At 44.9% G+C, this 24,911-nt stretch overlaps 1 protein-coding gene across 3 annotated transcripts in view; it reads right to left on the minus strand.

Annotated features, from left to right (window-relative positions):
• Window positions 1-24,911, minus strand: part of ADCY9 (adenylate cyclase 9) — a 193,110-nt gene that overhangs the window by 22,908 nt on the left and 145,291 nt on the right. For all 3 annotated transcript variants that reach the window (XM_038419131.2, XM_038419130.2, XM_043493204.1), the window contains one exon: window positions 17,367-17,575. In XM_038419131.2, coding sequence (XP_038275059.1) covers window positions 17,367-17,575 — 209 coding nt within the window. The remainder of the gene's footprint in view (window positions 1-17,366; window positions 17,576-24,911) is intronic.

Genomic DNA, 24,911 nt, shown 5'->3' on the forward strand with positions numbered 1-24,911 from the left:
GTTCCTGGGTTAGTGGTTCTGTTGTGTGGTGTGTGGTTGCTGGTGAGTATTTGCTTCAGATTGGGGGGCTGTCTGTAAGCAAGGACTGGTCTGTCTCCCAAGATCTGAGAGAGCGATGGCTCGTCCTTCAGGATAGGTTGTAGATCCTTGATGATGCGTTGGAGGGGTTTTAGTTGGGGGCTGAAGGTGATGGCTAGTGGCGTTCTGTTGTTTTCTTTGTTGGGCCTGTCCTGTAGTAGGTGACTTCTGGGTACTCTTCTGGCTCTGTCAATCTGTTTCTTCACTTCAGCAGGTGGGTACTGTAGTTGTAGGAATGCATGATAGAGATCTTGTAGGTGTTTGTCTCTGTCTGAGGGGTTGGAGCAAATGCGGTTATATCGTAGCGCTTGGCTGTAGACAATGGATCGAGTGGTATGATCTGGATGAAAGCTAGAGGCATGTAGGTAGGAATAGCGGTCAGTAGGTTTCCGATATAGGGTGGTGTTTATGTGACCATCGCTTATTAGCACCGTAGTGTCCAGGAAGTGGATCTCTTGTGTGGACTGGTCCAGGCTGAGGTTGATGGTGGGATGGAAATTGTTGAAATCATGGTGGAATTCCTCAAGAGCTTCTTTTCCATGGGTCCAGATGATGAAGATGTCATCAATGTAGCGCAAGTAGAGTAGGGGCATTAGGGAACGAGAGCTGAGGAAGCGTTGTTCTAAGTCAGCCATAAAAATGTTGGCATACTGTGGGGCCATGCGGGTACCCATCGCAGTGCCGCTGATTTGAAGGTATACATTGTCACCAAATGTGAAATAGTTATGGGTCAGGACAAAGTCACAAAGTTCTGCCACCAGGTTAGCCGTGACAGTATCGGGGATACTGTTCCTGACGGCTTGTAGTCCATCTTTGTGTGGAATGTTGGTGTAGAGGGCTTCTACATCCATAGTGGCTAGGATGGTGTTTTTAGGAAGATCACCAATGGACTGTAGTTTCCTCAGGAAATCGGTGGTGTCTCGAAGATAGCTGGGAGTGCTGGTAACGAAGGGCCTGAGGAGGGAGTCTACATAGCCAGACAATCCTGCTGTCAGGGTGCCAATGCCTGAGATGATGGGGCGTCCAGGATTTCCAGGTTTATGGATCTTGGGTAGCAGATAGAATACCCCAGGTCCTGGCTCCAGGGGTGTGTCTGTGCGGATTTGTTCTTGTGCTTTTTCAGGGAGTTTCTTGAGCAAATGCTGTAGTTTCTTTTGGTAACTCTCAGTGGGATCAGAGGGTAATGGCTTGTAGAAAGTGGTGTTGGAGAGCTGCCTAGTAGCCTCTTGTTCATACTCTGACCTATTCATGATGACGACAGCACCTCCTTTGTCAGCCTTTTTGATTATGATGTCAGAGTTGTTTCTGAGGCTGTGGATGGCACTGTGTTCTGCATGGCTGAGGTTATGGGGTAAGCGATGCTGCTTTTCCACAATTTCAGCTCGTGCACGTCGGCGGAAGCAGTCTATGTAGAAATCCAGGCTGCTGTTTCGACCTTCAGGAGGAGTCCACCTAGAATCCTTCTTTTTGTAGTGTTGGCAGGAAGGTCTCTGTGGGTTAATATGTTGGTCAGAGGTGTGTTGGAAATATTCCTTGAGTCTGAGACGTCGAAAATAGGATTCTAGGTCACCACAGAACTGTATCATGTTCGTGGGGGTGGAGGGGCAAAAGGAGAGGCCCCGAGATAGGACAGATTCTTCCGCTGGGCTAAGAGTATAGTTGGATAGATTAACAATATTGCTTGGTGGGTTACGGGAACCATTGTTGTGGCCCCTTGTGGCATCCTATCCTGAGGGACGAGCCATCGCTCTCTCAGATCTTGGGAGACAGACCAGTCCTTGCTTACAGACAGCCCCCCAATCTGAAGCAAATACTCACCAGCAACCACACACCACACAACAGAACCACTAACCCAGGAACCTATCCTTGCAACAAAGCCCGTTGCCAACTCTGTCCACATATCTATTCAGGGGATACCATCATAGGGCCTAATCACATCAGCCACACTATCAGAGGCTCGTTCACCTGCGCATCTACCAATGTGATATATGCCATCATGTGCCAGCAATGCCCCTCTGCCATGTACATTGGCCAAACTGGACAGTCTCTACGTAAAAGAATGAATGGACACAAATCAGACGTCAAGAATTATAACATTCAAAAACCAGTTGGAGAACACTTCAATCTCTCTGGTCACTCGATCACAGACCTAAGAGTGGCTATACTTCAACAAAAAAGCTTCAAAAACAGACTCCAACGAGAGACTGCTGAATTGGAATTAATTTGCAAACTGGATACAATTAACTTAGGCTTGAATAGAGACTGGGAATGGATGAGTCATTACACAAAGTAAAACTATTTCCCCATGGTATTTCTCCCTCCCACCCCACCCCCCACTGTTCCTCTGATATTCTTGTTAACTGCTGGAATTAGCCTACCTGCTTGTCACCATGAAAGGTTTTCCTCCTTCCCCCCCCTGCTGTTGGTGATGGCTTATCTTAAGTGATCACTCTCCTTACAGTGTGTATGATAAACCCATTGTTTCATGTTCTCTGTGTGTGTGTATATAAATCTCTCCTGTGTTTTTTCCACCAAATGCATCCGATGAAGTGAGCTGTAGCTCACGAAAGCTTATGCTCTAATAAATTTGTTAGTCTCTAAGGTGCCACAAGTACTCCTTTTCTTTTTGCGAATACAGACTAACACGGCTGCTACTCTGAAACCATGAATTTAGTAGGGCCCTATCTATCATATTCCCCTCCTCAGTCATTTCTTTTAAAAATCTCTCCTCATGTGGAAGCTGTTCCATACCCTAATACTTTTTGTTGCCCTTCTCTGTACTTTTCCCAATTCTAAAGTATCTTTTATGAGATGGGGTGACTGGAACTGTATGCAATATTCAAGGTGTGAATGTACCACGGATTTATGTAGTGGAATTTTGATATGTTCTGTCTTATTATCTATCCCTTTCCTAATGGTACCTAACAATTGGTCAGTGCTTTTTCACTGTTCCTACACATTGAGCAGATAATTTTCAGAGAACTATCCAGTGACTCCTAGATCTCTTTCTTGAGTGGTAACAGCTAATTTACACCCCCATCATTTTACATATATAATTGGGAATATATTTTCCAATATGCATTACTTTACATTTATCAACACTGAATTTTCTAAGACATTTTGTTGCCTAGTCACCCAGTTTTGTGAGATTCCGCTTATAATTCTCCACAGTCTGCTTTGAACATAACTATCTTGAATAATTTTGTATCGCCTACAAACTTTGCCATCTCACTGTTCACCCCTTTTTCCAGATCATTTATGACTTGCTGAACAGCATTGGTTCCAATACAGATCCCTGGCGGACACAGCTATTTAACTTTTTCCATTTTAAAAAGACAGTTACCTTTTCCATAACTGGTGTTCTTAGAGATGCGTTGCTCATGTTTATTCCACAATAGATGTGCGTGCTCGCCACGTGCACTGGTGCCGGAAGTTTTTCCCCTAGCAGTAGCCGTAGTGGGGGAATGCCCCCCCACAACCCCTAGAGTGGCACCTGCCTGGTGCGGTATAAGGGGAGCTGCGCGCTCCCCCCACACTCAGTTCCTTCTTGCCAGACAACTCTGACAGAGGGGAAGGAGGGTGGGATGTGGAATAGACCTGAGCAACACATCTCGAAGAACACCAGTTATGGAAAAGGTAACTGTCTTTTTGACTTTGAGTGATTGCTCAAGTGTATTCCACAATAGGTGATTCCTAGCTATATCTGTTGGAGGTGGGTAGGAGTTCACAAGTTCTCAGGATGGAGTACCGCCCTGCTGAACCCAGTGTCATCCCTGGTTTGGGGGATGATCAGAGTGCGAGGTGAACGTGTGAACTGAAGACCACATGGCAGCCCTACAAATATCTGGATGGAGATGTGGGCCACGAAGGCAGCCGACAAGGCCTGCACCCGAATTGAGTGTGCCCTCACAATGGGTGGCGGGGAGAAACCCGCCAGCTCATAACAGGAATGGATGCACCAAGTGATTCAATTGGAGAGCCGCTGAGTGGAAATCGGCTGGCCCCTCGCACGCTCAACCGAGGCGACGAACTGTTGCGAGGACTTTCTGAACAGCTTGGTCCGCTTGAGGTAGAAAGCCAGAACTCGCCGTACATTGAACATGTGGAGACGGTGCTCCTCACTGGATGTGTGAGGCTTGGGGCAGAGGACCGGTAGAAAAATGTCCTGACCCATGTGGTAGGGGGAGACCACCTTCGGGAGGAACGCGGGGTATGGGCGGAGGTGGACCTTGTCCTTATGAAAGACCGTGTATGGCGGCTCGGAGGTCAGGGCCCTAAGCTCCGAGACTCGCCTGGCCGACGTGATTGCAACCAGGAAGGCCACCTTCCATGAGAGGTGAGACCAGGAGCACGTGGTCAGTGGTTCCAACAGGGGCCCCACGAGACGAGCCAACACCAGGTTTAGGTCCCACTGCGGGACCGGGGGTCTAGAATATGGAAAAAGATGGTCAAAACCCTTAAGGAACCGGCCAGTCATAGCATGGGAAAATACTGTGTGCCCTTGTCTCGGCAGATGGAAGGCCGATATGATGGCCAGGTGCACCTTGACTGACGAGGGCACCAGGCCCTGGGCCCTCAGGTGGAGGAGGTAATCAAGGATAAGCTGGATCAGGGCGGCCACAGGGGAGACACCCTGGTCCACTGCCCACCTAGAAAACCGGGACCACTTTGCCAAATAAGCATGGTGAGTGGAGGGCCGTCTACTTTCGAGGAGGATGTGCTGAACCTGTTCTGAGCACGTTCTTTCTTCTCCACCTAACCACTGAGCAGCTACACCATGAGGCGAAGAGCTGCTAGGTTGGGATGGAGGAGGCGGCCCTGGTCCTGAGAGAGAAGGTCTGGGCGGAGCAGCAACAGCCACAGTGGAGCTACCGCCAGGCCCGTGAGGGTGCCGTACCAATGCTGCCTGGGCCACACCGGGGCAATCAGGAGGACCCGGGCCTTGTCCGTCTTTATCTTCTCCAGGACCCTGCTGATTAGAGGGAACAGGGGAAAAGACGTAGAGAAGCCGGCCTGACCAGGACAGGATAAAGGTATCGGAGACAGCGCCCCTCCCAGGCCCCTAGTGGAGCAGAACCAGGGGCATCGCCAGTTCGGCCGAGTCACGAATAGGTCCACCTGGGGAGTTCCCCACCTTTGGAAGAGCCGGTGGGCCACTTCTGGGTGGAGGGACCATTCCTGTTGTGAGGAAAAATCCCTGCTCAAGCGATCCGCCCTCTCTTTCTGGGCGCCTGGTAGGTGAAAGGCCTTCAGGTGGATGTCGTGGGCTATACAGAAGTCCCACAGCTTGAGGGCTTCGTGGCAGAGGGCAGAGGATCGGGCCCCGCCTTGCCTGTTGATATAGAACATCGAGGCCATGTTGTCTGTGAGGACCCTGACTACCTTGTCCTCCACATGGAAGGCCATACACGCCAGTCGCACCGCCCTGAGCTCCTTGACATTTATATGTAGGGTCAGGTCTTGAGCCGACCACAGGCCTTGGGTCTGAAAGTTCCCCACATAGGCCTCCCAACCCAGGTCCGACACATCGGACACCAGCTCCAACAACGGGGTCCTGTCCCTGAACGGGACCCCTTGGAGCATGTTGTTTTGGGCGGACCACCACCATGGGGAGGTGATCACAGAGTCCAGCATGATGAGGACCTTGTCCGTCCTGTCCGTGGCCTGGGAGAACTTCGAGATCAAGAGCTGGAGGGGCCTCATCCTGAGTCTGGCGTGACGGACCACGTACATGCAAGCCAACATGTGACCCAAGAGCTGCAGGCAAACCCCGGCTGTTGTCACTGGGAACCTTGTGACTGAGTTGATGAGACCTTTCAGGGTCTTGAATCTGTCTGGCGGGAGAGAGGCCCTGGCTGACATTGCGTCCAGGAGCGCGCCGATAAACTCTATGCGATGGACTGGGACTAACATGGATTTGGTGTTGTTTACCAATAGGCCCAAGGTGGTGAACGTGGACAGGAAGAGTGCCATGTTATCCCTCACCTGTGATCGGGAGGTGCCCTTGACAAGCCAATCATCCAGATAGGAAAATATCTGGACCCCTCGCCGTCTGAGATAGGCAGCTACCACCGACATGCATTTTGTAAACACCCTGGGGGCAGTGGACAGACCAAATGGAAGGACTGTGAATTGGTAGTGATTCTGTCCCACCACGAAACTGAGGAAGCGCCTGTGCCCCTCGAATATGTGGATGTGGAAGTACGCGTCCTGTAGATGGAGGGCAGTGTACCAGTCTCCGGGATCCAGGGAGGGGATGATGGAGGCCAGGGAAACCATGCAGAACTTGAGTTTCACCATGTAGTGGTTCAGACCTCACAGGTCCAGGATGGGCCTGAGCCTCCCTTTGGCCTTCGGGACAAGGAAATAATGGGAGTAATAGCCCTTGTCCATGAACTCCTCGGGTACCGCCTCTATCACTCCTAGTCCTAGGAGCCGTCCCACCTCTAGCTCGAGCAGAGCTTTGTGCAAGGGGTCCCCCAAGAGGGACGGGGCGGGGGGTGGTTGGGTGGGGAGGAATTGCGATAGCTGATGGATTCCTTCATCAAGTAGTTGCTGAACCGACTAGAGGGGATGTCATTTTAGATTTAATTTTGGTGAGTAGCGAGGACCTCATAGAAGAAATGCTTGTAGGGGACAATCTTGGCTCAAGTGATCATGAGCTAATTCCGTTCAAACTAAATGGAAGGATTAACAAAAATAAATCTGCAACTAGGGCTTTTGATTTCAAAAGGGCTGACTTTCAAAAATTAAGGAAATTAGTTAGGGAAGTGGAATGGACTGAAGAACTTATGGATCTAAAGGTAGAGGAGGCCTGGGATTACTTTAAATCAAAGCTGCAGAAGCTATCGGAAGCCTGTATCCCAAGAAAGGGGAAAAAATTCATAGGAAGGAGTTGTAGACCAAGCTGGATGAGCAAGCATCTTAGAGAGGTGATTAAGAAGAACCAGAAAGCATACAGGGAGTGGAAGACGGGAGAGATCAGCAAGGAAAGCTACCTAATTGAGGTCAGAACATGTAGGGATAAAGTGAGACAGGCTAAAAGTCGAGTAGAGTTGGACCTTGCAAAGGGAATTAAAACCAATAGTAAAAGGTTCTATAGCCATATAAATAAGAAGAAAACTAAGAAAGAAGAAGTGGGGCCGCTAAATACTGAGGATGGAGTGGAGGTTAAAGATAATCTAGGCATGGCCCAATATCTAAACAAATACTTTGCCTCAGTCTTTAATAAGGCTAAAGAGGATGTTGGGGATAATGGTAGCATGACAAATGGGAATGAGGATATGGAGGTAGATATTACCATATCTGAGGTAGAAGCGAAACTGAAACAGCTTAATGGGACTAAATCGGGGGGCCCAGATAATCTTCATCCAAGAATATTAAAGGAATTGGCACCTGAAATTGCAAGCCCATTAGCAAGAATTTTTAATGAAGCTGTCAGGAGTAGTACCGAATGATTGGAGAATTGCTAATATAGTTCCTATTTTTAAGAAAGGAGGAAAAAAAAGCGATGCGGGTAACTACAGGCCAGTTAGTTTGACATCTGTAGTATGCAAGGTCCTGGAAAAAATTTTGAAGGAGAAATTAGTTAAGGACATTGAAGTCAATGATAAATGGGACAAAATACAACATGGTTTTACAAAAGATAGATCATGCCAAACCAACCTAATCTCCTTTTTTTTGAAAAAGTAACAGATTTTTTAGATAAAGGAAATGCAGTGAATCTAATTTACCTAGATTTCAGTAAGGCATTTGATACCGTGCCACATGGGGAATTATTAGTTAAATTGGAGAAGATGGGGATCAATATGAACATCAAAAGGTGGTTAAGGAATTGGTTAAAGGGGAGACTGCAACGGGTCCTACTGAGAGGAGAACTGTCAGGCTGGAGGGAGGTTACCAATAGAGTTCCTCAGGGATCGGTTTTGGGACCAATCTTATTTAATCTTTTTATTACTGACCTCAGCACAAAAAGTGGTAGTGTGCTAATAAAGTTTGCAGATGATACAAAGCTGGGAGGTATTGCCAATTCAGAGAAGGATCGGGATAGTATACAGGAGGATCTGGATGACCTTGTAAACTGGAGTAATAGTAATAGGATGAAATTTAATAGTGAGAAGTGTAAGGTTATGCATTTAGGGATTAATAACAAGAATTTTAGTTATAAATTGGGGATGCATCAATTAGAAGTAACGGAAGAGGAGAAGGACCTTGGAGTATTGGTTGATCATAGGATGACTATGAGCTGCCAATGTGATATGGCTGTGAAAAAAGCTAATGCAGTTTTGGGATGCATCAGAAGAGGCATTTCCAGTAGGGATAAGGAGGTTTTAGTACCATTATACAAGGCACTGGTGAGACCTCACCTAGAATACTGTGTGCAGTTCTGGTCTCCCATGTTTAAAAAGGATGAATTCAAACTGGAGCAGGTACAGAGAAGGGCTACTAGGATGATCCGAGGAATGGAAAACTTGTCTTATGAAAGGAGACTTAAGGAGCTTGATTTGTTTAGCCTAACTAAAAGAAGGTTGAGGGGAGATAAGATTGCTCTCTATAAATATATCAGAGGGATAAATGCAGGAGAGGGAGAGGAATTATTTCAGCTCAGCACCAATGTGGACACCAGAACAAATGGGTATAAACTGGCCACCAGGAAGTTTAGACTTGAAATTAGACGAAGGTTTCTAACCATCAGAGGAGTGAAGTTTTGGAATAGCCTTCCAAGGGAAGCCCCCACTGCTTCCCTTGGAAAAGGGAAGATCTATCTGGTTTTAAGATTCTACTCGATAAGTTTATGGAGGAGATGGTATGATGGGATAATAGGATTTTGGTAAGTAATTGATCTTTAAATATTCAGGGTAAATAAGACTAATCCCCTGAGATGGGATATTAGATGGATGGAATCTGAGTTACTATAGAAAATTCTTTCCTGGGTATCTGGCTGGTGAATCTTGCCCATATGCTCAGGGTTTAGCTGATTGCCATATTTGGGGTCGGGCAGGAATTTTCCTCCAGGGCAGATTGGAGAGGCCCTGCAGGTTTTTCGCCTTCCTCTGTAGCATGGGGCATGGGTGACTTGAGGGAGGTTTCTCTGCTCCTTGAAGTCTTTAAACCATGATTTAAGGACTTCAATAGCTCAGACATAGCTGAGGTTTTTTGTAGGAGTGGGTGGGTGAGATTCTGTGGCCTGCGCTGTGCAGGAGGTCGGACTAGATGATCAGAATGGTCCCTTCTGACCTTAGAATCTATGAATTAAACAGGAGGGTGTAACCCCAGGAGATGGTGTTGAGGACCCATTAGTCCGAGGTTAGCCGCAACCATTCCAGGAGGAAAGCACACAACTGCTTGGAGAAGGGGAGCTTTATTGGGGGTGACTCCCTGATGAGGACTGGCGGGGTGCCCCCAAGTGTCCCATCAAAAGGGCCTTTTCCCCGCCTGCTTGCCCTTGGAGGACCCAGGCTGGGGGGCAGACTGAGACTGCCTCTGAGGGCGTCTCTTATAGTCCCGCTGCTTCTTATGGGCGGCCTCATACTTTGGGAGGGTGGCCTGGGCAGGAATCTGCTGCGGCTTGAACTTCGGTTTTGCCAGAGCCGGGACATAGAGGCCCAGAGTTTGGAGGGTTTTGCAGGAGTCTTTCATGCCATGCAGGCTTGTATCTGTTTCCACCACAAACAGAGCTTTCCTGTCAAATGGGAGATCCTGCATGGAAGACTGTACCTCGCTGGACAGCCCAGAGAGCAGGAGCCATGACACCCGTCTCATGGACACCGTGGAGGCCATGGATCGTGCGGCTGTATCCGCAGCATTTGAGGCTGCCTGCAGGGACGTCCTAGCAGCCGCTGTCCATTCCTCCACTAGCGCCTTGAACTTCTTCCTATCATGCTCCTGGAGGGAGTCCTCAAACTTGGGCAGGGAGCCGCATAGATTGAATTCATACCGGCCCAGAAGAGCCTGATGGTTTGCCGCTCGTAACTGGAAGCTCGAAGACAAATAAATTTTCCTTCTGAAAGAGTCCAGTCTCCGAGAGTCTTTGTTCTTTGGTGTCAGGGCTGGCTGGCCCTGCCATTCCCTGTGGTTGACCGATTCGACCTCCAGGGAGTTGGGTGCTGGGTGGTTATACAAGTACTCATGCCCCTTAGTGGGTACAAAGTACTTGCATTCTGCATTCTTAGAGATGGGGGCCAATGAGGCCGGTGTTTGCCACAGGGCATTTGAAATCTTAGCCACCCCTTCAGGGAAAGGCAAGGCCACTCTGTCCAGTGCCAATGGGGACAGCACGTTAAACGGAGATTCTGAGAGCTCCTCCATCTCCTCTTCCTGGAGGTGGAGGCTTACTGCCACCCTCTTTAAGAGTTCTTGATGGGCCCTGAAGTCCTCCGGTGGGGCAGAGCAAGGAGGTTGGTGCGGTGCTCTCAGTATTGGCTGGCACCGGAGGGTCCACCATCTGAATGGACTCCAGGCATGGTGCCAAGGACATACGTCTCACCAACCCTTTTCTTGGGAGCTGGAGAGGGAGGCAGACGGTGCTTCCGAAGCTCCGGCCACCGAGCGAGCTCCCACCAGGTGCTGCGCCGGAGGCCACGGTGCCCACTGGTACCATTGGGCCGGCCACGATGCTTGGTGCTACTGCACCTGCTGAGGCACCGGTGGGGCTGGCTGTTCGGATTGGCTGGCCTGGTCCATCGAAGGATGGCTACGAATGGAGGCCGGGCTGGCGTAAGATCTGCTGCAGTTTCTGGACCAGGAGAAGTGGCAGCGCCGGGATCTACGTCGGCCACGGGACCGCGATCTCTATGTGGAGGACTGGTACCGATGGTAACAGCTGCTCCGCGAATGGCCTCGATGGGTGGACCCACGACAGTGAGACACTGGCAATCGACGCCTGGGGCTGCAATGTCTTGGTAGAGACTTGGAGCGGGAGTCCGAGTGGGAATGGCATCGACGACCGGGCTGTGACCGACTGCGGTACCCCCTCCGAGACAAGGACCATTGGCAACACCTTCCACAGTCCTGTCGATATTCGCTCCTTGAGGACAAGCGGTATCTAGAGTCCCAGCTGGCCGGAACTCAGCCAGACAATCTGGTCAGTGTCGAGGGCGATCCACATGGACTCTGCCCCAAACGGTCGCTGGGTGGTGAACGGCGTCAGGAACATTCCCTCGACCGAGACTGGTACCGGGATGGAGGAGACTGTGGAGATCCCAGCGGTGACTTGCCTCTGGACCGTGGGGATGACATCAGCGGCGCTCCAGGCACTGGCATGGACATAACGTCTCGGGCCGCCTGGAGGGCTTCAGGCGCAGATGGTATCTGGACATCTGGAGAGGCCTGTTCTGAAGGGGCCTGGCTACTCCGTTCAACGTGAGTTCAGAAGCCTGGGGCCCAATGGGGATTGAGGACTGCCCGATATGGGTCTACCTCTGTCCCAGACTTCCCTTGGTGCCACTGTGAAGAGGGAGTCTTCCTGGCCCTCTTGGGGTGCCCTGTGGATGGGGAGCAGTGCTGACTGGTCAATGGCATCGAAGGGTTGCCACGTATCGACGCCTCAGTGCCAGGTACCGGTTCAGAGTGGCGTGCCGGAATTGGGGTCAGCGCCAACTCCATCAGGATGGACAGGAGCCTAATGCCCCTTTCTCTTTTGGTCCGAGGCTTAGACTTGCAAATCTTGCACCTTTCGCTGATACAGGTTTCTTCCAAACAGCGCAAACAGTCTGCGTGCAGGTCACTTCTTGGCATAGAACACCTACAAGACCCGCATGACAAACCCCGGGGTGTGGGGCATGCCCTGGCCCGGGCTCACTGACTAACTAAACAGCTAACTACAGGTACTAACACTGAACAAACGAACAGTTTTGGGGAAGAGCTACAGCAAAGCTGGAACAGAGTAGTTCCGATGCACCTTCACTGGTGGCAAGAAGGAACTGAGGGTGGGGGGAGCCCACAGCTCCCCTTATACCACACCAGGCAGGCGCCACTCAAGGGGTCGCGGGAGGTGCTCCCCCCTATAGGTACTGCTAGGGGAAAAACTTCCGGCGAGCACACATACCTATTGTGGAATACACATGAGCAATCACTCAAAGAAGAACTGACCATTTATTCCTACCCTTGTCTCCTTCCTTTAACTAGTTACTGATCCATGAGAGGATCAGTATCCCATGACTGCTTACTTTGCTTAAGAGCCTTTGGTTAGGGACTTTGTCAGAGGCTTTCTGAAGTCCAAGTACACTATATCCACTGGATCACCCTTGTCCATGTTTGTTGACCCCCTCAAAGAATTCTAATAGATTGGTGAGGCATGATTTCCCTTTATAAAACCCATGCTGACTCTTCCCAAATAAATAAAGTGTTCATTTAGGTGTCTCATGATTCTGTTCTTTACTATAGTTTCATCCAATTTGTTTTGTACTTAAATTAGGCTTACTAATTGATGTTAAATTAGCTATCCTCCTGTCACCTGGTACAGAAGCTAATTTAAGTGATAAATTACATATCACAGTTAGTAGTTCTGCAATTTCATATTTGAGTTCCTTCAGAACTCTTGGACGAATACCATCTGGTCCTGGTGACTTATTACTGTTTAATCTATCAATTTGTTCCAAAACCTAGAGCTGGCTCACTCATCTCTAGCTCCAGAGAAAACGTTTTGCTTATAGCCAATTCAAATAAGTAGAATTTTTTTTAAAAATCCACCTTATAGGCTATATTATCTTGACACAATTAAGTGCATGATCAATATATCTTGCTTTATTACTGAGGTAAGATGAAGGAGGTGATTCCGGCAGCAGATAGCCAAAACACAGCACTTTGTAGAGCCAACCAACAGACAACTATTTTTCTGCTTCTTTCTGCTAAGGTTGCAATCGACTTCTTAACACTAAAATATGTATATAGCTTAGAAGGGTACTGCACTTACCCCCACAAAAACCCAAACCGAAACAAACAAACTCTCCCTCCTCACAAGTCTGATTTTCATGCACCCCCAATTCACACTGACTTAAATGGGGGTTGAGGTGCTCCAGAGTTCGTTGTCTCTGGAAACTCCAGTTAATAAGGATGTCACAGATATAGCATTCTCTCCAGCAATCTCATTCATACTGACCTTTAATTCAGAACAAGAATAGGTTCTTGCCAAAAATACCTAGATAATGAAAGCTCCTAGGCATAACGGGCTGAATTCTATGAACAGTATTCTTGTGCAATAGTTCCACAACCCCTAAGGAAAGTGACTACAATTTCACTTGTATGCAAGCATTGTGTTGAAATGAAACTTCATGCTTACAAAGCTGTAGCTGCACCATGCCCATTTTCTCAGACACATTACATTTTATAAAATAAAATATCAGACTCCAAGTTTCATTACACTGCACCGGGGGGCTAAAGCAGCCAGATTTCAAAGAGAGGGGAGGACATTCTTTGCATTGCATTTATGCAGCTGAAGATGATACTTCCTGTCCACTTATAAATAGAGGTTTCATACCAAGAAAAATCTATTTATTTATTTAATTCTTATAGCACCAATTTCCATAGTAACTGCATGTTTCACTTACAGAGATTCAAACAAGTTATTATTGGACGGGACTATAATAAATGCCGATGTTAAAAAAGGTTACTTGTTTTAGGGATTTCCTTTCCCTTCCACATGATGCTCCTTTGGCATGAACATTCCAGTAAGTCTTCAAAGTATTAATTTTTTGTAGCTTAATAGGCACATATTGTTCAACACCCTTCAACCCCTCTTCATTCCAGCTAGACCAGGCCCTGGCTCATAAAAGCTGCACTGAATACTCTTGATTACTGGACTTGATAAAAAATTAGAACTATATACTAAGATATTTTGCTGAAGATATCTGGAGTGAGAAACTAGTAGCATAACAATCTACTAATTATTTACAAAAATGAGCTATCTGTTGTGGCTATTACTTTATATAAAGGAATAGCAGTTGTACAGAAATTACATTTCTTGATACTTGATAAATATTCTGTGAATGGTTATTAGCATAAATGGGATAAATGGTAGCATTTTGTATTGCCAGTGCATTATTTATTGCAAATCTCAGACAGCAATGATTTCTAAAGATGGAACTGCATAAGATATGCATCTCAAGGTTGGATGCTTGCTTTTCAAATGTAAGAGATCACTTAGACAAACTCTTTTCCAAGCTAGAGCTAAGTTTGAGAGCTGGGGTAAATTTTTCAAAAGCACCTAAATGACTCAGGAGCCCAAGTCCTATTTTCAAAAGATATTTAGACACTTAGGAACCTAAGTATCATTGACTTTCAATGAACTGTGGGCTTGTAGGTATCTAAATCACTTTTGAAAATGGGACATAGAATAAAATTTTCAAAAGCCCCTACATCATTTAACAGTCTATGTCAGTAACTTAGGGTAAACAAAAACAAAACAAAAAATTAAAGGTATGTTGTAGATGTAAAAAACAACAACCCCTTTTACAAACCCAAGACATTCAGAGTTAAGTTTAAACTTAAAAGAAACCCAATAATTTAATAATATGGAAATGCACAATCAAGGCATCCAACATTTAATTTTGTCCCAGTAGCAATTCTCAAAGAGAACACCACCATTATTTGTCCACATAAATTCACCTCATTAATGACCACAAAAACTAGACTGCTTTTTTTTTTTTTTTAAAATAGCACAGTAGTTATGCTGTCTCTGGTCATTGTTGCAGTCGTGCACGATCCAATTGCAATTCCTGATTACACAAATAGCATACTGAATGCAATCATCCCCTCTCTACTTAAGATCTCATGTGTCACCAATTCCAGAATATCACTTAACTCAGAATCTGTGTGTCTACATATAAAGCCTACACGCTCAGATCATTAATTTATAGCACTTGCATGAAAATAGCATAGATTAGTGTGGTGATGAAGAATCATATTCAGTGTTGAAGAAATTAGAACAAAAATAATAAACAAAAGGTCATGTGATGAATATTTTTGACATTGTACCCACAAGCTGTATTAGCCTAATATTTTCTCCACATGTAACATGTCTGCAGCTTTAGATACCAGACTTCTTAAAACCTTAATGCAAAATTCACATATCTTACAAAACAGGCTTGGAAGGAAAAAAGAAAGTTTGGAAACTGGCCTCTCTACAGGGTGGAGTTAAGATTGGGTGCCTTAATTAACAAATCTTACATTTGAGTTTCTTCCAAGTTAGATCTTAATGCTGAACTTCCTGAGTTTCAAATGATGGTTTCTTGCCAGATACAGTATTTGTGTAGCGTTATTTAAAAACAATATTATTTATTTTGCAAAAGTCCCCAGCCAAGGACCAGGGTTCTGCTGGGGTAGGCACTGTATTCTTAAAATGCATTTCTACCTCTGCAAAATGACTGTGTAAAAGCTTGCATCTTCTTACTCAACAGATGTCTTTCTTGTAAGTATTCATAATTTGTATACGTTTATTTTAATGACAAATACATGTTTACTGCTTTTTACTCTTGTAGGACCAGCAAAGCTAATATAACTAAGAATGTGGATTGTATTCTATTCTTCTGCATCATCTGTTTGCTGATTTACAATTACAAGCCAATCCTGTAATACCTATGCAAACCCAATGGGTTTTCACAGATGTAAATGAGGGCATAATTAGCCCCACACTATCTTGCCACAAGATTAATACCTTTTTTGTGTGAGAATTTCTTTAGGGTTTCTGTTTTGTTATGTTTTTTAAATGTCTGTGACATTCACAGAGGGGCAGGGAGCAGCATCCTTGGTGGAGTTCCTAAGTTTGACAGGGCACTGTGAATGTAAGAAATAGGAACTGGTTCCTGTCTCCCCAGCCAGCCGCTTGAAGTCACCTCTCCTTTTTGCCCAGCGTTTCTGCTCCACCAAGTTCCATATTTTGATTCTTGATCCCCCTCTCATGTTTGCTTCCTGCACCTTCTGAAATCCACAGGATCTTATACAAGATGTGGCAGATTACCAGGTATTGCAGGATTGATGTCGGTCTTACAAAGGCTCAAAAGAGGCCTCTACCTACTCTAAGTTGCACCAAAGGCCAGCTTGGTTCTCAGTCAGCTGCAGGATTGAACAAAGGGGCTGGTCAAGGGAGGCAGATTCCATTTCCAAGCTGAAATCTTCTATTGTTTGTACTGTTTAATTAAACCAATAACTAGATCTTTTTAAGAAACACATCGGAAGAATTTCAGCATAATGAATTTAGTATTTTCTTAATATGCAAAGTGCATTCAAGGCAGCATAACTGAGTACACAGCCATGGGGAATAGGAAGGAGCCTGGGGGCAGAAAAGTCCATGCTTTTAAAAAAAAAATCACTTATTCTCTTCAATGGTAGTTAGGGGATCAAGGCTGAAGCAAAAGGAGCAAAGATCAGGGCTCCCTTGTTCTCCTAATGTACTCAACTTTTCTTTCAGAAAAATGCAGGAAGCAGGCCCTGGGAAGTCTGTCCCTAGTTCACAGTGAGACTCTGGGTGTGGTGCAGAGCAGGCTTTCCCACTGAAAGAGTAGGGAGGAGAGACCTAGTGACTAATTTGCTTTTAACATGGCATGCTCGGAACAGGAGGGTCAGGAGCTTTATATAAAGAGGCTCTTCTAAGTCTTCACTGAATGCTGGAGAAAACAGCACTATAGGGAAGATGCTGTCCTAAAGCCTCTGGATGCTATAACTTGTCAAACACATACAAGTAACTGAAAAAAAATCTATCGACTCTTAAGGAGAAGGTCTTGAGAGACCAACAACACTTTGACCACTACACATCTTTAGGAGATTACATTCTATGTAGCTGTGTGTGTCAGTTGGTGTAATAAGAGTCTCCATATTTAAATAATTGCTACATCCCTGTCATATTCTATTCTTCACTTCCATGATGGAGTAGGACAGCATGACTTTTGGAGCAGGTATCAAGAAAGAGTTTAACTTCTCTCTCAAGCATCAAATACAGATCACTGTTGGAGGCAGGATACCAGACTTGGCAGATCAATGATTTGATCCAGTATGGTAAATCCTGGTAAATCATAATGCACTACAGCAGGCAGTGAAAGATTCAGTATGTACAACATTCTATTTTTAATTAAAAAAATACCTCAAATTATTTTTTACTCAGCAATTGCTGAGTTGTAGGCAAAACAGCATCTTTCTTCTCTGCACCCCTCCCCACCTTGTTCCCCAAACCCCACAGACTGGGAGAGCAAGTTCCTGAAGCTGTTTTAAAACTAACGTTTTCAAGCCAGCCACCATTTTAGTTCTTGGGGGTTGAGACCCCAGCCATTTCCCATACTCTGATTCACTTTATTTACCTAATTGAGACGATAAGAGACAGCACCTCTAGCAGGATGGCAATGATGAACACCACAACTGCTGCAGGTGGGGGAGGGGACAGGGCCATCCCATGTTTCAGGAAACAGGTGATCGAGAGTACAAGGAAGACAGTTGTGGACAGGAACACATCCAGAAGTGAACTGAAGGTAGCACTGGCAAACGTCTTCACAGGAGCATTCTTTATTACCTGTTTGGAATATGGGGGGGTGAGAGGAAGTGGAAGAGAACATGAATAAGGTTTTCTATTCTGATTACATTGTACTACACACCAGAAACATGTCTGAAAACAAAAGGAAAGTATACATAGCAGTTTGCCAGCTCAGCACCTCAACATAAATACTGGATGACCACTGTGAAAGGAGTTGGTAGTCTCAGTCCAGTTCCTGGTGGATGAGTTCACATCACAAAAAACATCATCAAAATATGCACCCTTGTTCACAGTCATATTTTTAATGGGCTCAAAGAATGTTTTCAGAATGCTAATATAGAAAGATTACTGTGACGCTCTGTACCTCGGGGGTACAACCAGCACCCCCATGTTCATCTTTGTAAAATGATTGTGTGGTATCCAATGCAAAGTTTGTCATGTCGGGTGTCTTCGGAAGGCTCATGATGCACTGAGCATTATTATTATAGTAATGTTATAGGTTATAATTTCATGTATGTAGTTATGAGGCTAAATATGTGTCCTCATGGCTTAAAATAAACCCAGGCAAAAACTCTCCAAGAGCAGAGAGGCAGTTCACACCTCATCAGGGCAGGTATGGGACAAACGCAGCCCAGTCTCAAAGGAACAAAGGACGCTGGCCTAGGCAGCAACAAAAGAATCTGTTAGAATCTCAAGGGAGTCACCCCACTTCCTTGGTCAGTTTGAAACTGCGAAGAGGTAATGCTCACCTGACTCTGAAGGGGGGGGGCAAAGCCAAGAGGGAGGAAAGGACATGATAAAAGGGAATGACATTTGGCATGCTCTCTCTCTCTTCCACCTACATCTACAGACACCACACCAAGCAACTGAAGCGCTGATCAAAGGGGAGAGCCTGGCTGAAAGACAACTAGCCAGCCTGTGGTGAGACGAATCTAAGTTTGTAAGGGCATTGAAAGTGTTAAGATCAGCTTATAATGCATTTTGCTTTTATTTCATTTGACCAAATCCAGCTTGTTATGCTTTGACTTATAATCACCTAAAATCTATCTTTATAATTAATAAACTTGTTTGTTTATTCTACCTGAAGCAGTGCATTTGGTTTGAAGTGTGTCAAAGGCTCCCCTTGGGATAACAAGCCTGGTACATATCAATTTCTTTGTTAAACTGAAAAACTCATATAAGCATGCAGCATCCAGTTGACAGAACTGGACACTGCAAGACAGAGGTTCCTAAGGTTGTGTCCGGGACTGAAGATATTGGCTAGTGTTATTTGGTTGCACAATCCAAGGAGCAGCTTACATGCCAGAGGCTGTGCTTGAACAGCCCAGGAGTGGGGGTTCTCACAGCAGAGCAGGGTAAGGCTGGCTCCCAGAGTCAAGGATTAGAGTGACCTAGCAGATTACCGGTCCGGACAACACCAGAGGGGAACGTCACAATTACACAAAAAGCATGTAAAGACTAGGTAAAAATGTTCTCAAGAACTCAAGAGGAGATAAAAAGATAGAAAATCATTTATTGCTATGCACAATCTAATTTTCAACCCATAGAACACATTGTCCCTCCAAATCAATCACTTGGAGAGTACAGATGGAGCAAAAGTATCAATCCCAGGACCCAAAGGGCTGTATCCAGCCTACTTGATGTTATTTATTTGGCCTTCCTGGCAAAAATAAATCCCAATCCACTTCTGGTTCCCATGATTACAGAGAAAACCTTTTCAATGAGAGTCTGCATGCAGTTTGAAATAATTACTCAGAGGTGTGAACTCCTTCATCTTTCCTTTTATCAGCCTTAAATCTAGAAACTAACATTCAGGTGCGCTGTTGAGGTAAACAGAAAACTGAGTAGAGTTTATAGTTCTCATCCCCATTAAAGTCAGTTTCGATTCTGGTTCACAAGAAGCAGCTTCCATAGCAAATATCTTACTGCTGGAAACAGAAAAAGAAGGAATAAATTGCTGGCTGTATCCAGATGTGTACTGACTCACAAACATGCAAGGCTCATTCTTCTTCATCAATGTACTAGTTCATAATGGTGTAAAATCCTCAAAGACTTATTCAATCTGTACAGGACTAAGATGCCACAAAGACTGAGAATGAAATGTTTGCCTGCCATATTTGGTAGTTTGTCATCTTTTACCGAATGCCTGTGTGTAAGAAAAGCCAGGATGAAAAATTATTTAAAGTTAATGGTATAAAATCAAAAGTGGCCTCTTTTCTGTGTTAGAGGGAAGATTAAACAAAACAGTGGGTCAAACTAGTTTTAGATATTTCTTTTCACTGAGCAATATTATCTGCTTTTTAATTAATGAAATTAGAACAAGGAGCATAGGCTTTCCACATCATTAGCAAACAACCAACATATATTTCTGAACCAGTTTCAAACAGATACCTACTTTTTAATTAATGAAATTAGAACAGGGAGCATAGGCTTTCCACATCAGTAGCAAATAGCCAACATATATTTCTGAACCAGTTTCAAACAGAGTTGCCTGCTAGCTCCTAGATAAATATCAATGAATGGTAGTATCTGATACGAGGGGAAGCTCACAAAGCAGATAAATTAACTTGACTCGTTTTGGAATTCTTTGAGACTTAGGAAGTGTCTCTGTAAGATCCACTGTATAGATTTTGGCAGTGGACTTGGATAATGCTGTGCATGTACTGTTGTGCTTCCCCCAAGGGTACATACTGCTCTCAAATTCTGTGAAGTGACGTATATGCCGGAACTCCCTTAGCAATACATACAGCTTAATATTTTTAACCATATGGCGTAATGAATAAAACCGTTATAGAGGGAAATACACAAAGCTCCACAAAACCTTTGCAAATACTTGTTCATTCAACAAATTTGAGGAATATTGGCTAAATAATAAGGTAGACGTTTACATAATTTATTAATATCTTCAAATTAAATTAAACATTCTAGAGGTGATTGAGTCTAGATTTGAGAAACTGGATTATTGATCATGGAGTCAGTGACAGGAAAAGGAGCATGATCAGTGGATTAAACGCCATAATAGAACAGGTAAAAGTAAGCTTTCAGAGAGGGGAAGTCCTTTACGGAAAGTGATCAGCAATTTACATTCTAAAATAGATAATATTTCATTTCACACTATTCCAATATAGCAATAAGCTGCAAATTTCTACTTTAGTAGAATATTTGGTGCATGCTTTCAGAATGCTATAATTTCAGAAAAAGACAGGTTGGGGAGGGAAATAATGTTTAGATCAAAAAGAGCCCTAGTGATCCCAAAATAGATAACTACTACTAATTTTAGAGGAGGGAGTCCTTTACTTTTCTCTCCATACTTATTTCTCCCTCCTTTTTCATTTTTCCTTACTGTTCACTACATGTCAAATGTCTCAGACTGGAGGAGAGATCAATAACAGAAAAATTATTACCTGATGATTTCCTTTCTGGGACAGACTTCTCCTCCAATCCACCCCAACACAGAGAGGTTTTTCAGGTATTTCTAGAATGGCTTCTTTATAGATTAGTGTAGTTATTGTGGAGGAAAAATCCAGTAGGCCTAAACTTCCCAAGTAGGCCAAAAAACCTTTGGTCAAGCTAACTGTGTTTAAAAGCATAAGAAGAGGCTGAGGAAAATTCCATTGTGGGACAGTTACAACAGCACAGCTTAAGAAATGTAATCCCACAACTAGAAATTAGGAAAGACCCATTAACCGCAAAGAACAACCTGTCAATAACAGGAAAAGCTTGTTTTGCTATATCCCAAATAAGGAAAGCTACTGTTAGAGCTTGCACTATATGTCAAATAAGGGAAAATGCTGTTAAAGAAAGTGTGCTTAACAAATTGTGGTTTTCAGCTATATAAACTCCTGTATTTTCTGCTTATGCAGAGCAGCTATGGCTGACTCTCCCTGTATACGTATACTTGAATAAAGGATCCTCAGGCAATTCTGATTTCAAGCACAACGCATGGTTAATTTTCCACCACATTATATAAGGCATCGCTATTAAGAGTTTTCATGTACCTAATAAGACATAAGTGTTCCAATACAGCTCTAGAAGATTGTGTCCAAGCCCAGGAACCCAGTGGACAAGTATAAATTATTTCTGTTATTGCCAGAAGAGCAGCACAGCAGAACTGGCAGAAGACAACGCCAGAAATGAAATAATCAAGATACAAAATTTTCCATTTTATTTTAGTCTTCCTCCTGTAAAACCAGGAGTCTTAGTTACTCTGAGCCCAAATGTACAAACCTCAGAGGCAAAAAAAGCTAAAACATTTTTAAATATAACCTAAAATAGTTATGAATCTTATAGTTTTGTATAGCACACATTACTGTAGTATCAAAGCACTTTTCTATATCTAAATCATAGAATATCAGGGTTGGAAGGGACCTCAGGAGGTCATCTAGTCCAACCCCCTGCTCAAAGCAGGACCATTCCCCAACTAAAACATCCCAGCCAGGGCTTTGTCAAGCCTGACCTTAAAAACTTCTAAGGAAGGAGATTCCACCACCTCCCTAGGTAACGCATTCCAGTGTTTCACTACCCTCCTAGTGAAAAAGTTTTTCCTAATATCCAACCTAAACCTCCCCCACTGCAACTTGAGACCATTACTCCTCGTTCTGTCATCCGCTACCACTGAGAACAGTCTAGATCCATACTTTTTGGAACCCCCTTTCAGGTAGTTGAAAGCAGCTATCAAATCCCCCCCTCATTCTTCTCTTCCACAGACTAAACAATCCCAGTTTCCTCAGCCTCTCCTCATAAGTCATGTATTCCAGTCCCCTAATCATTTTTGTTGCCCTCCGCTGGACTCTTTCCAATTTTTCCACATCCTTCTTGTAGTGTGGGGCCCAAAACTGGACACAGTACTCTAGATGAGGCCTCACCAATGTCGAATAGAGGAGAATGATCACGTCCCTTGATCTGCTGGCAATGTCCCTACTTATACATCCCAAAATGCCATTGGCCTTCTTGGCAACAAGGGCACACTGTTGACTAATATCCAGCTTCTCGTCCATTGTAACCCCCAAGTCCTTTTCTGCAGAACTGCTGCCGAGCCATTCGGTCCCTAGTCTGTAGCGATGCATGGGATTCTTCCATCCTAAGTGCAGGACTCTGTACTTGTACTTGTTGAACCTCATCAGATTTCTTTTGGCCCAATCCTCTTAGTTGTCTAGGTCCCACTGTATCCTATCCCTACCCTCCAGCATATCTACCTCTCCTCCCAGTTTAGTGTCATCTGCAAACTTGCTGAGGGTGCAATCCACTCCATCCTCCAGATCATTAATGAAGATATTGAACAAAACCGCCCAAGGACCGACCCTTGATACTGGCTGTCAGCTAGACATGGAGCCATTGATCGCTACCCGTGGAGCCTGAGAATCTAGCCAGCTTTCTATCCACCTTATAGTCCATTCATCCAGCCCATACTTCTTTAACTTACTGACAAGAATACTGAGGGAGACCGTGTCAAAAGCTTTGCTAAAATCAAGGAACAACATGTCCACTGCTTTCCCCTCATCCAAAGAGCCCGTTAGCTCATCACAGAAGGCAATTAAATTAGTCAGGCATGACTTGCCCTTGGTGAATCCATGCTGACTGTTCCTGATCACTTTCCTCTCCTCTAAGTGCTTCAGAATTGATTCCTTGAGGAATCCTGCTCCATGATTTTTCCAGGGACTGAGGTGAGGCTGACTGGCCTGTAGTTTCCAGGATCCTCTTCTTCCCTTTTTTAAAGATGGCCACTACATTAGCCTTTTTCCAGTCATCCGGGACTTCCCCTGATCACCATGAGTTTTCAAAGATAATGGCCAATGGCTCTGCAATCACATCCGCCAATTCCTTTAGCACTGTTGGATGCAGCGCATCCGGCCCCATGGACTTGTGCTCGTCCAGCTTTTCTAAATAGTCCCGAATCACTTCTTTCTTCACAGAGGGCTGTTCATCTCCTCCCCATGTTGTGCTGCCCAGTGCAGCAGTCTGGGAGCTGACCTTGTTTGTGAAGACAGAGGCAAAAAAAGCATTGAGTACATTAACTTTTTCCACATCCTCTGTCACTAGGTTGCCTCCCTTATTCAGTAAGGGGCCCACACTTTCCTTGACTTTCTTCTTGTTGCTAACATACCTGAACAGGTTTCAGAGTAGCAACCGTGTTAGTCTGTATTCGGAAAAAAGAAAAGGAGTACCCGTGGCACCTTAGAGACTAACAAATTTATTAGAGCATAAGCTTTCGTGAGCTACAGCTCACTTCATCGGATGCATCCGATGAAGTGAGCTGTAGCTCACGAAAGCTTATGCTCTAATAAATTTGTTAGTCTCTAAGGTGCCACGGGTACTCCTTTTCTTTTTTTGAACATACCTGAAGAAACCCTTCTTGTTACTCTTAACATCTCTTGCTACCTGCAACTCCAGGTGTGATTTGGCCTTCCTGATTTCACTCCTGCATGCCCGAGCAATATTTTTATACTCTTCCCTGGTCATTTGTCCAATCTTCCACTTCTTGTAAGCTTCTTTTTTGTGTTTAAGATCAGCAAGGATTTCACTGTTAAGCCAAGCTGGTCACCTGCCATATGTACTATTCTTTCTGCACATCAGGATGGTTTGTCCCTGTAACCTCAATAAGGATTCTTTAAAATACAGCCAGCTCTCCTGGACTCCTTTCCCCTTCATGTTATTCTCCCAGTGGATCCTGCCCAACAGTTCCCTGAGGTTTTTTGAAGTCCAGGGTCCATATTCTGCTGCTTTCCTTTCTTCCTTGTGTCAGGATCCTGAACTCTACCATCTCATGGTCACTGCCTCCCAGGTTCCCATCCACTTTTGCTTCCCCTACTAATTCTTCCCAGTTTGTGAGCAGCAGGTCAAGAAGAGTTCTGCCCCTAGTTGGTTCCTCCAGCACTTGCACCAGGAAATTGTCCTCTACACTTTCCAAAAACTTCCTGGATTGTCTGTGCACTGCTGTATTGCTCTCCCAGCAGATATCAGAGTGATTGAAGTCTGCCATAAGAACCTGGGCCTGCGATCTAGTAACTTCCGTTAGTTGCCAGAAGAAAGCCTCATCCACCTCATCCCCCTGGTCTGGTGGTCTATAGCAGAGTCCCACCATGACATTACCCTTGTTGCTCACGCTTCTAAACTTAATCCAGAAACACTCAGGTTTTTCTGCAGTTTCATACCGGAACTCTGAGCAGTCATATTGCTCTCTTACATACAATGCAACTCCCCCACCTTTTCTGCCCTGCCTGTCCTTCCTGAACAGTTTATATCCATCCATGACAGTACTTCAGTCATGTGAGTTATCCCACCAAGTCTCTGTTATTCCAATCACATCATAATTCCTTGACTGTGCCAGGACTTCCAGTTCTCCCCGCTTGTTTCCCAGGTTTCTTGCATTTGTGTA

This window comes from Dermochelys coriacea, chromosome 10 (genome assembly GCF_009764565.3).
Source record: "Dermochelys coriacea isolate rDerCor1 chromosome 10, rDerCor1.pri.v4, whole genome shotgun sequence".
NCBI lineage: Eukaryota > Metazoa > Chordata > Testudines > Dermochelyidae > Dermochelys > Dermochelys coriacea.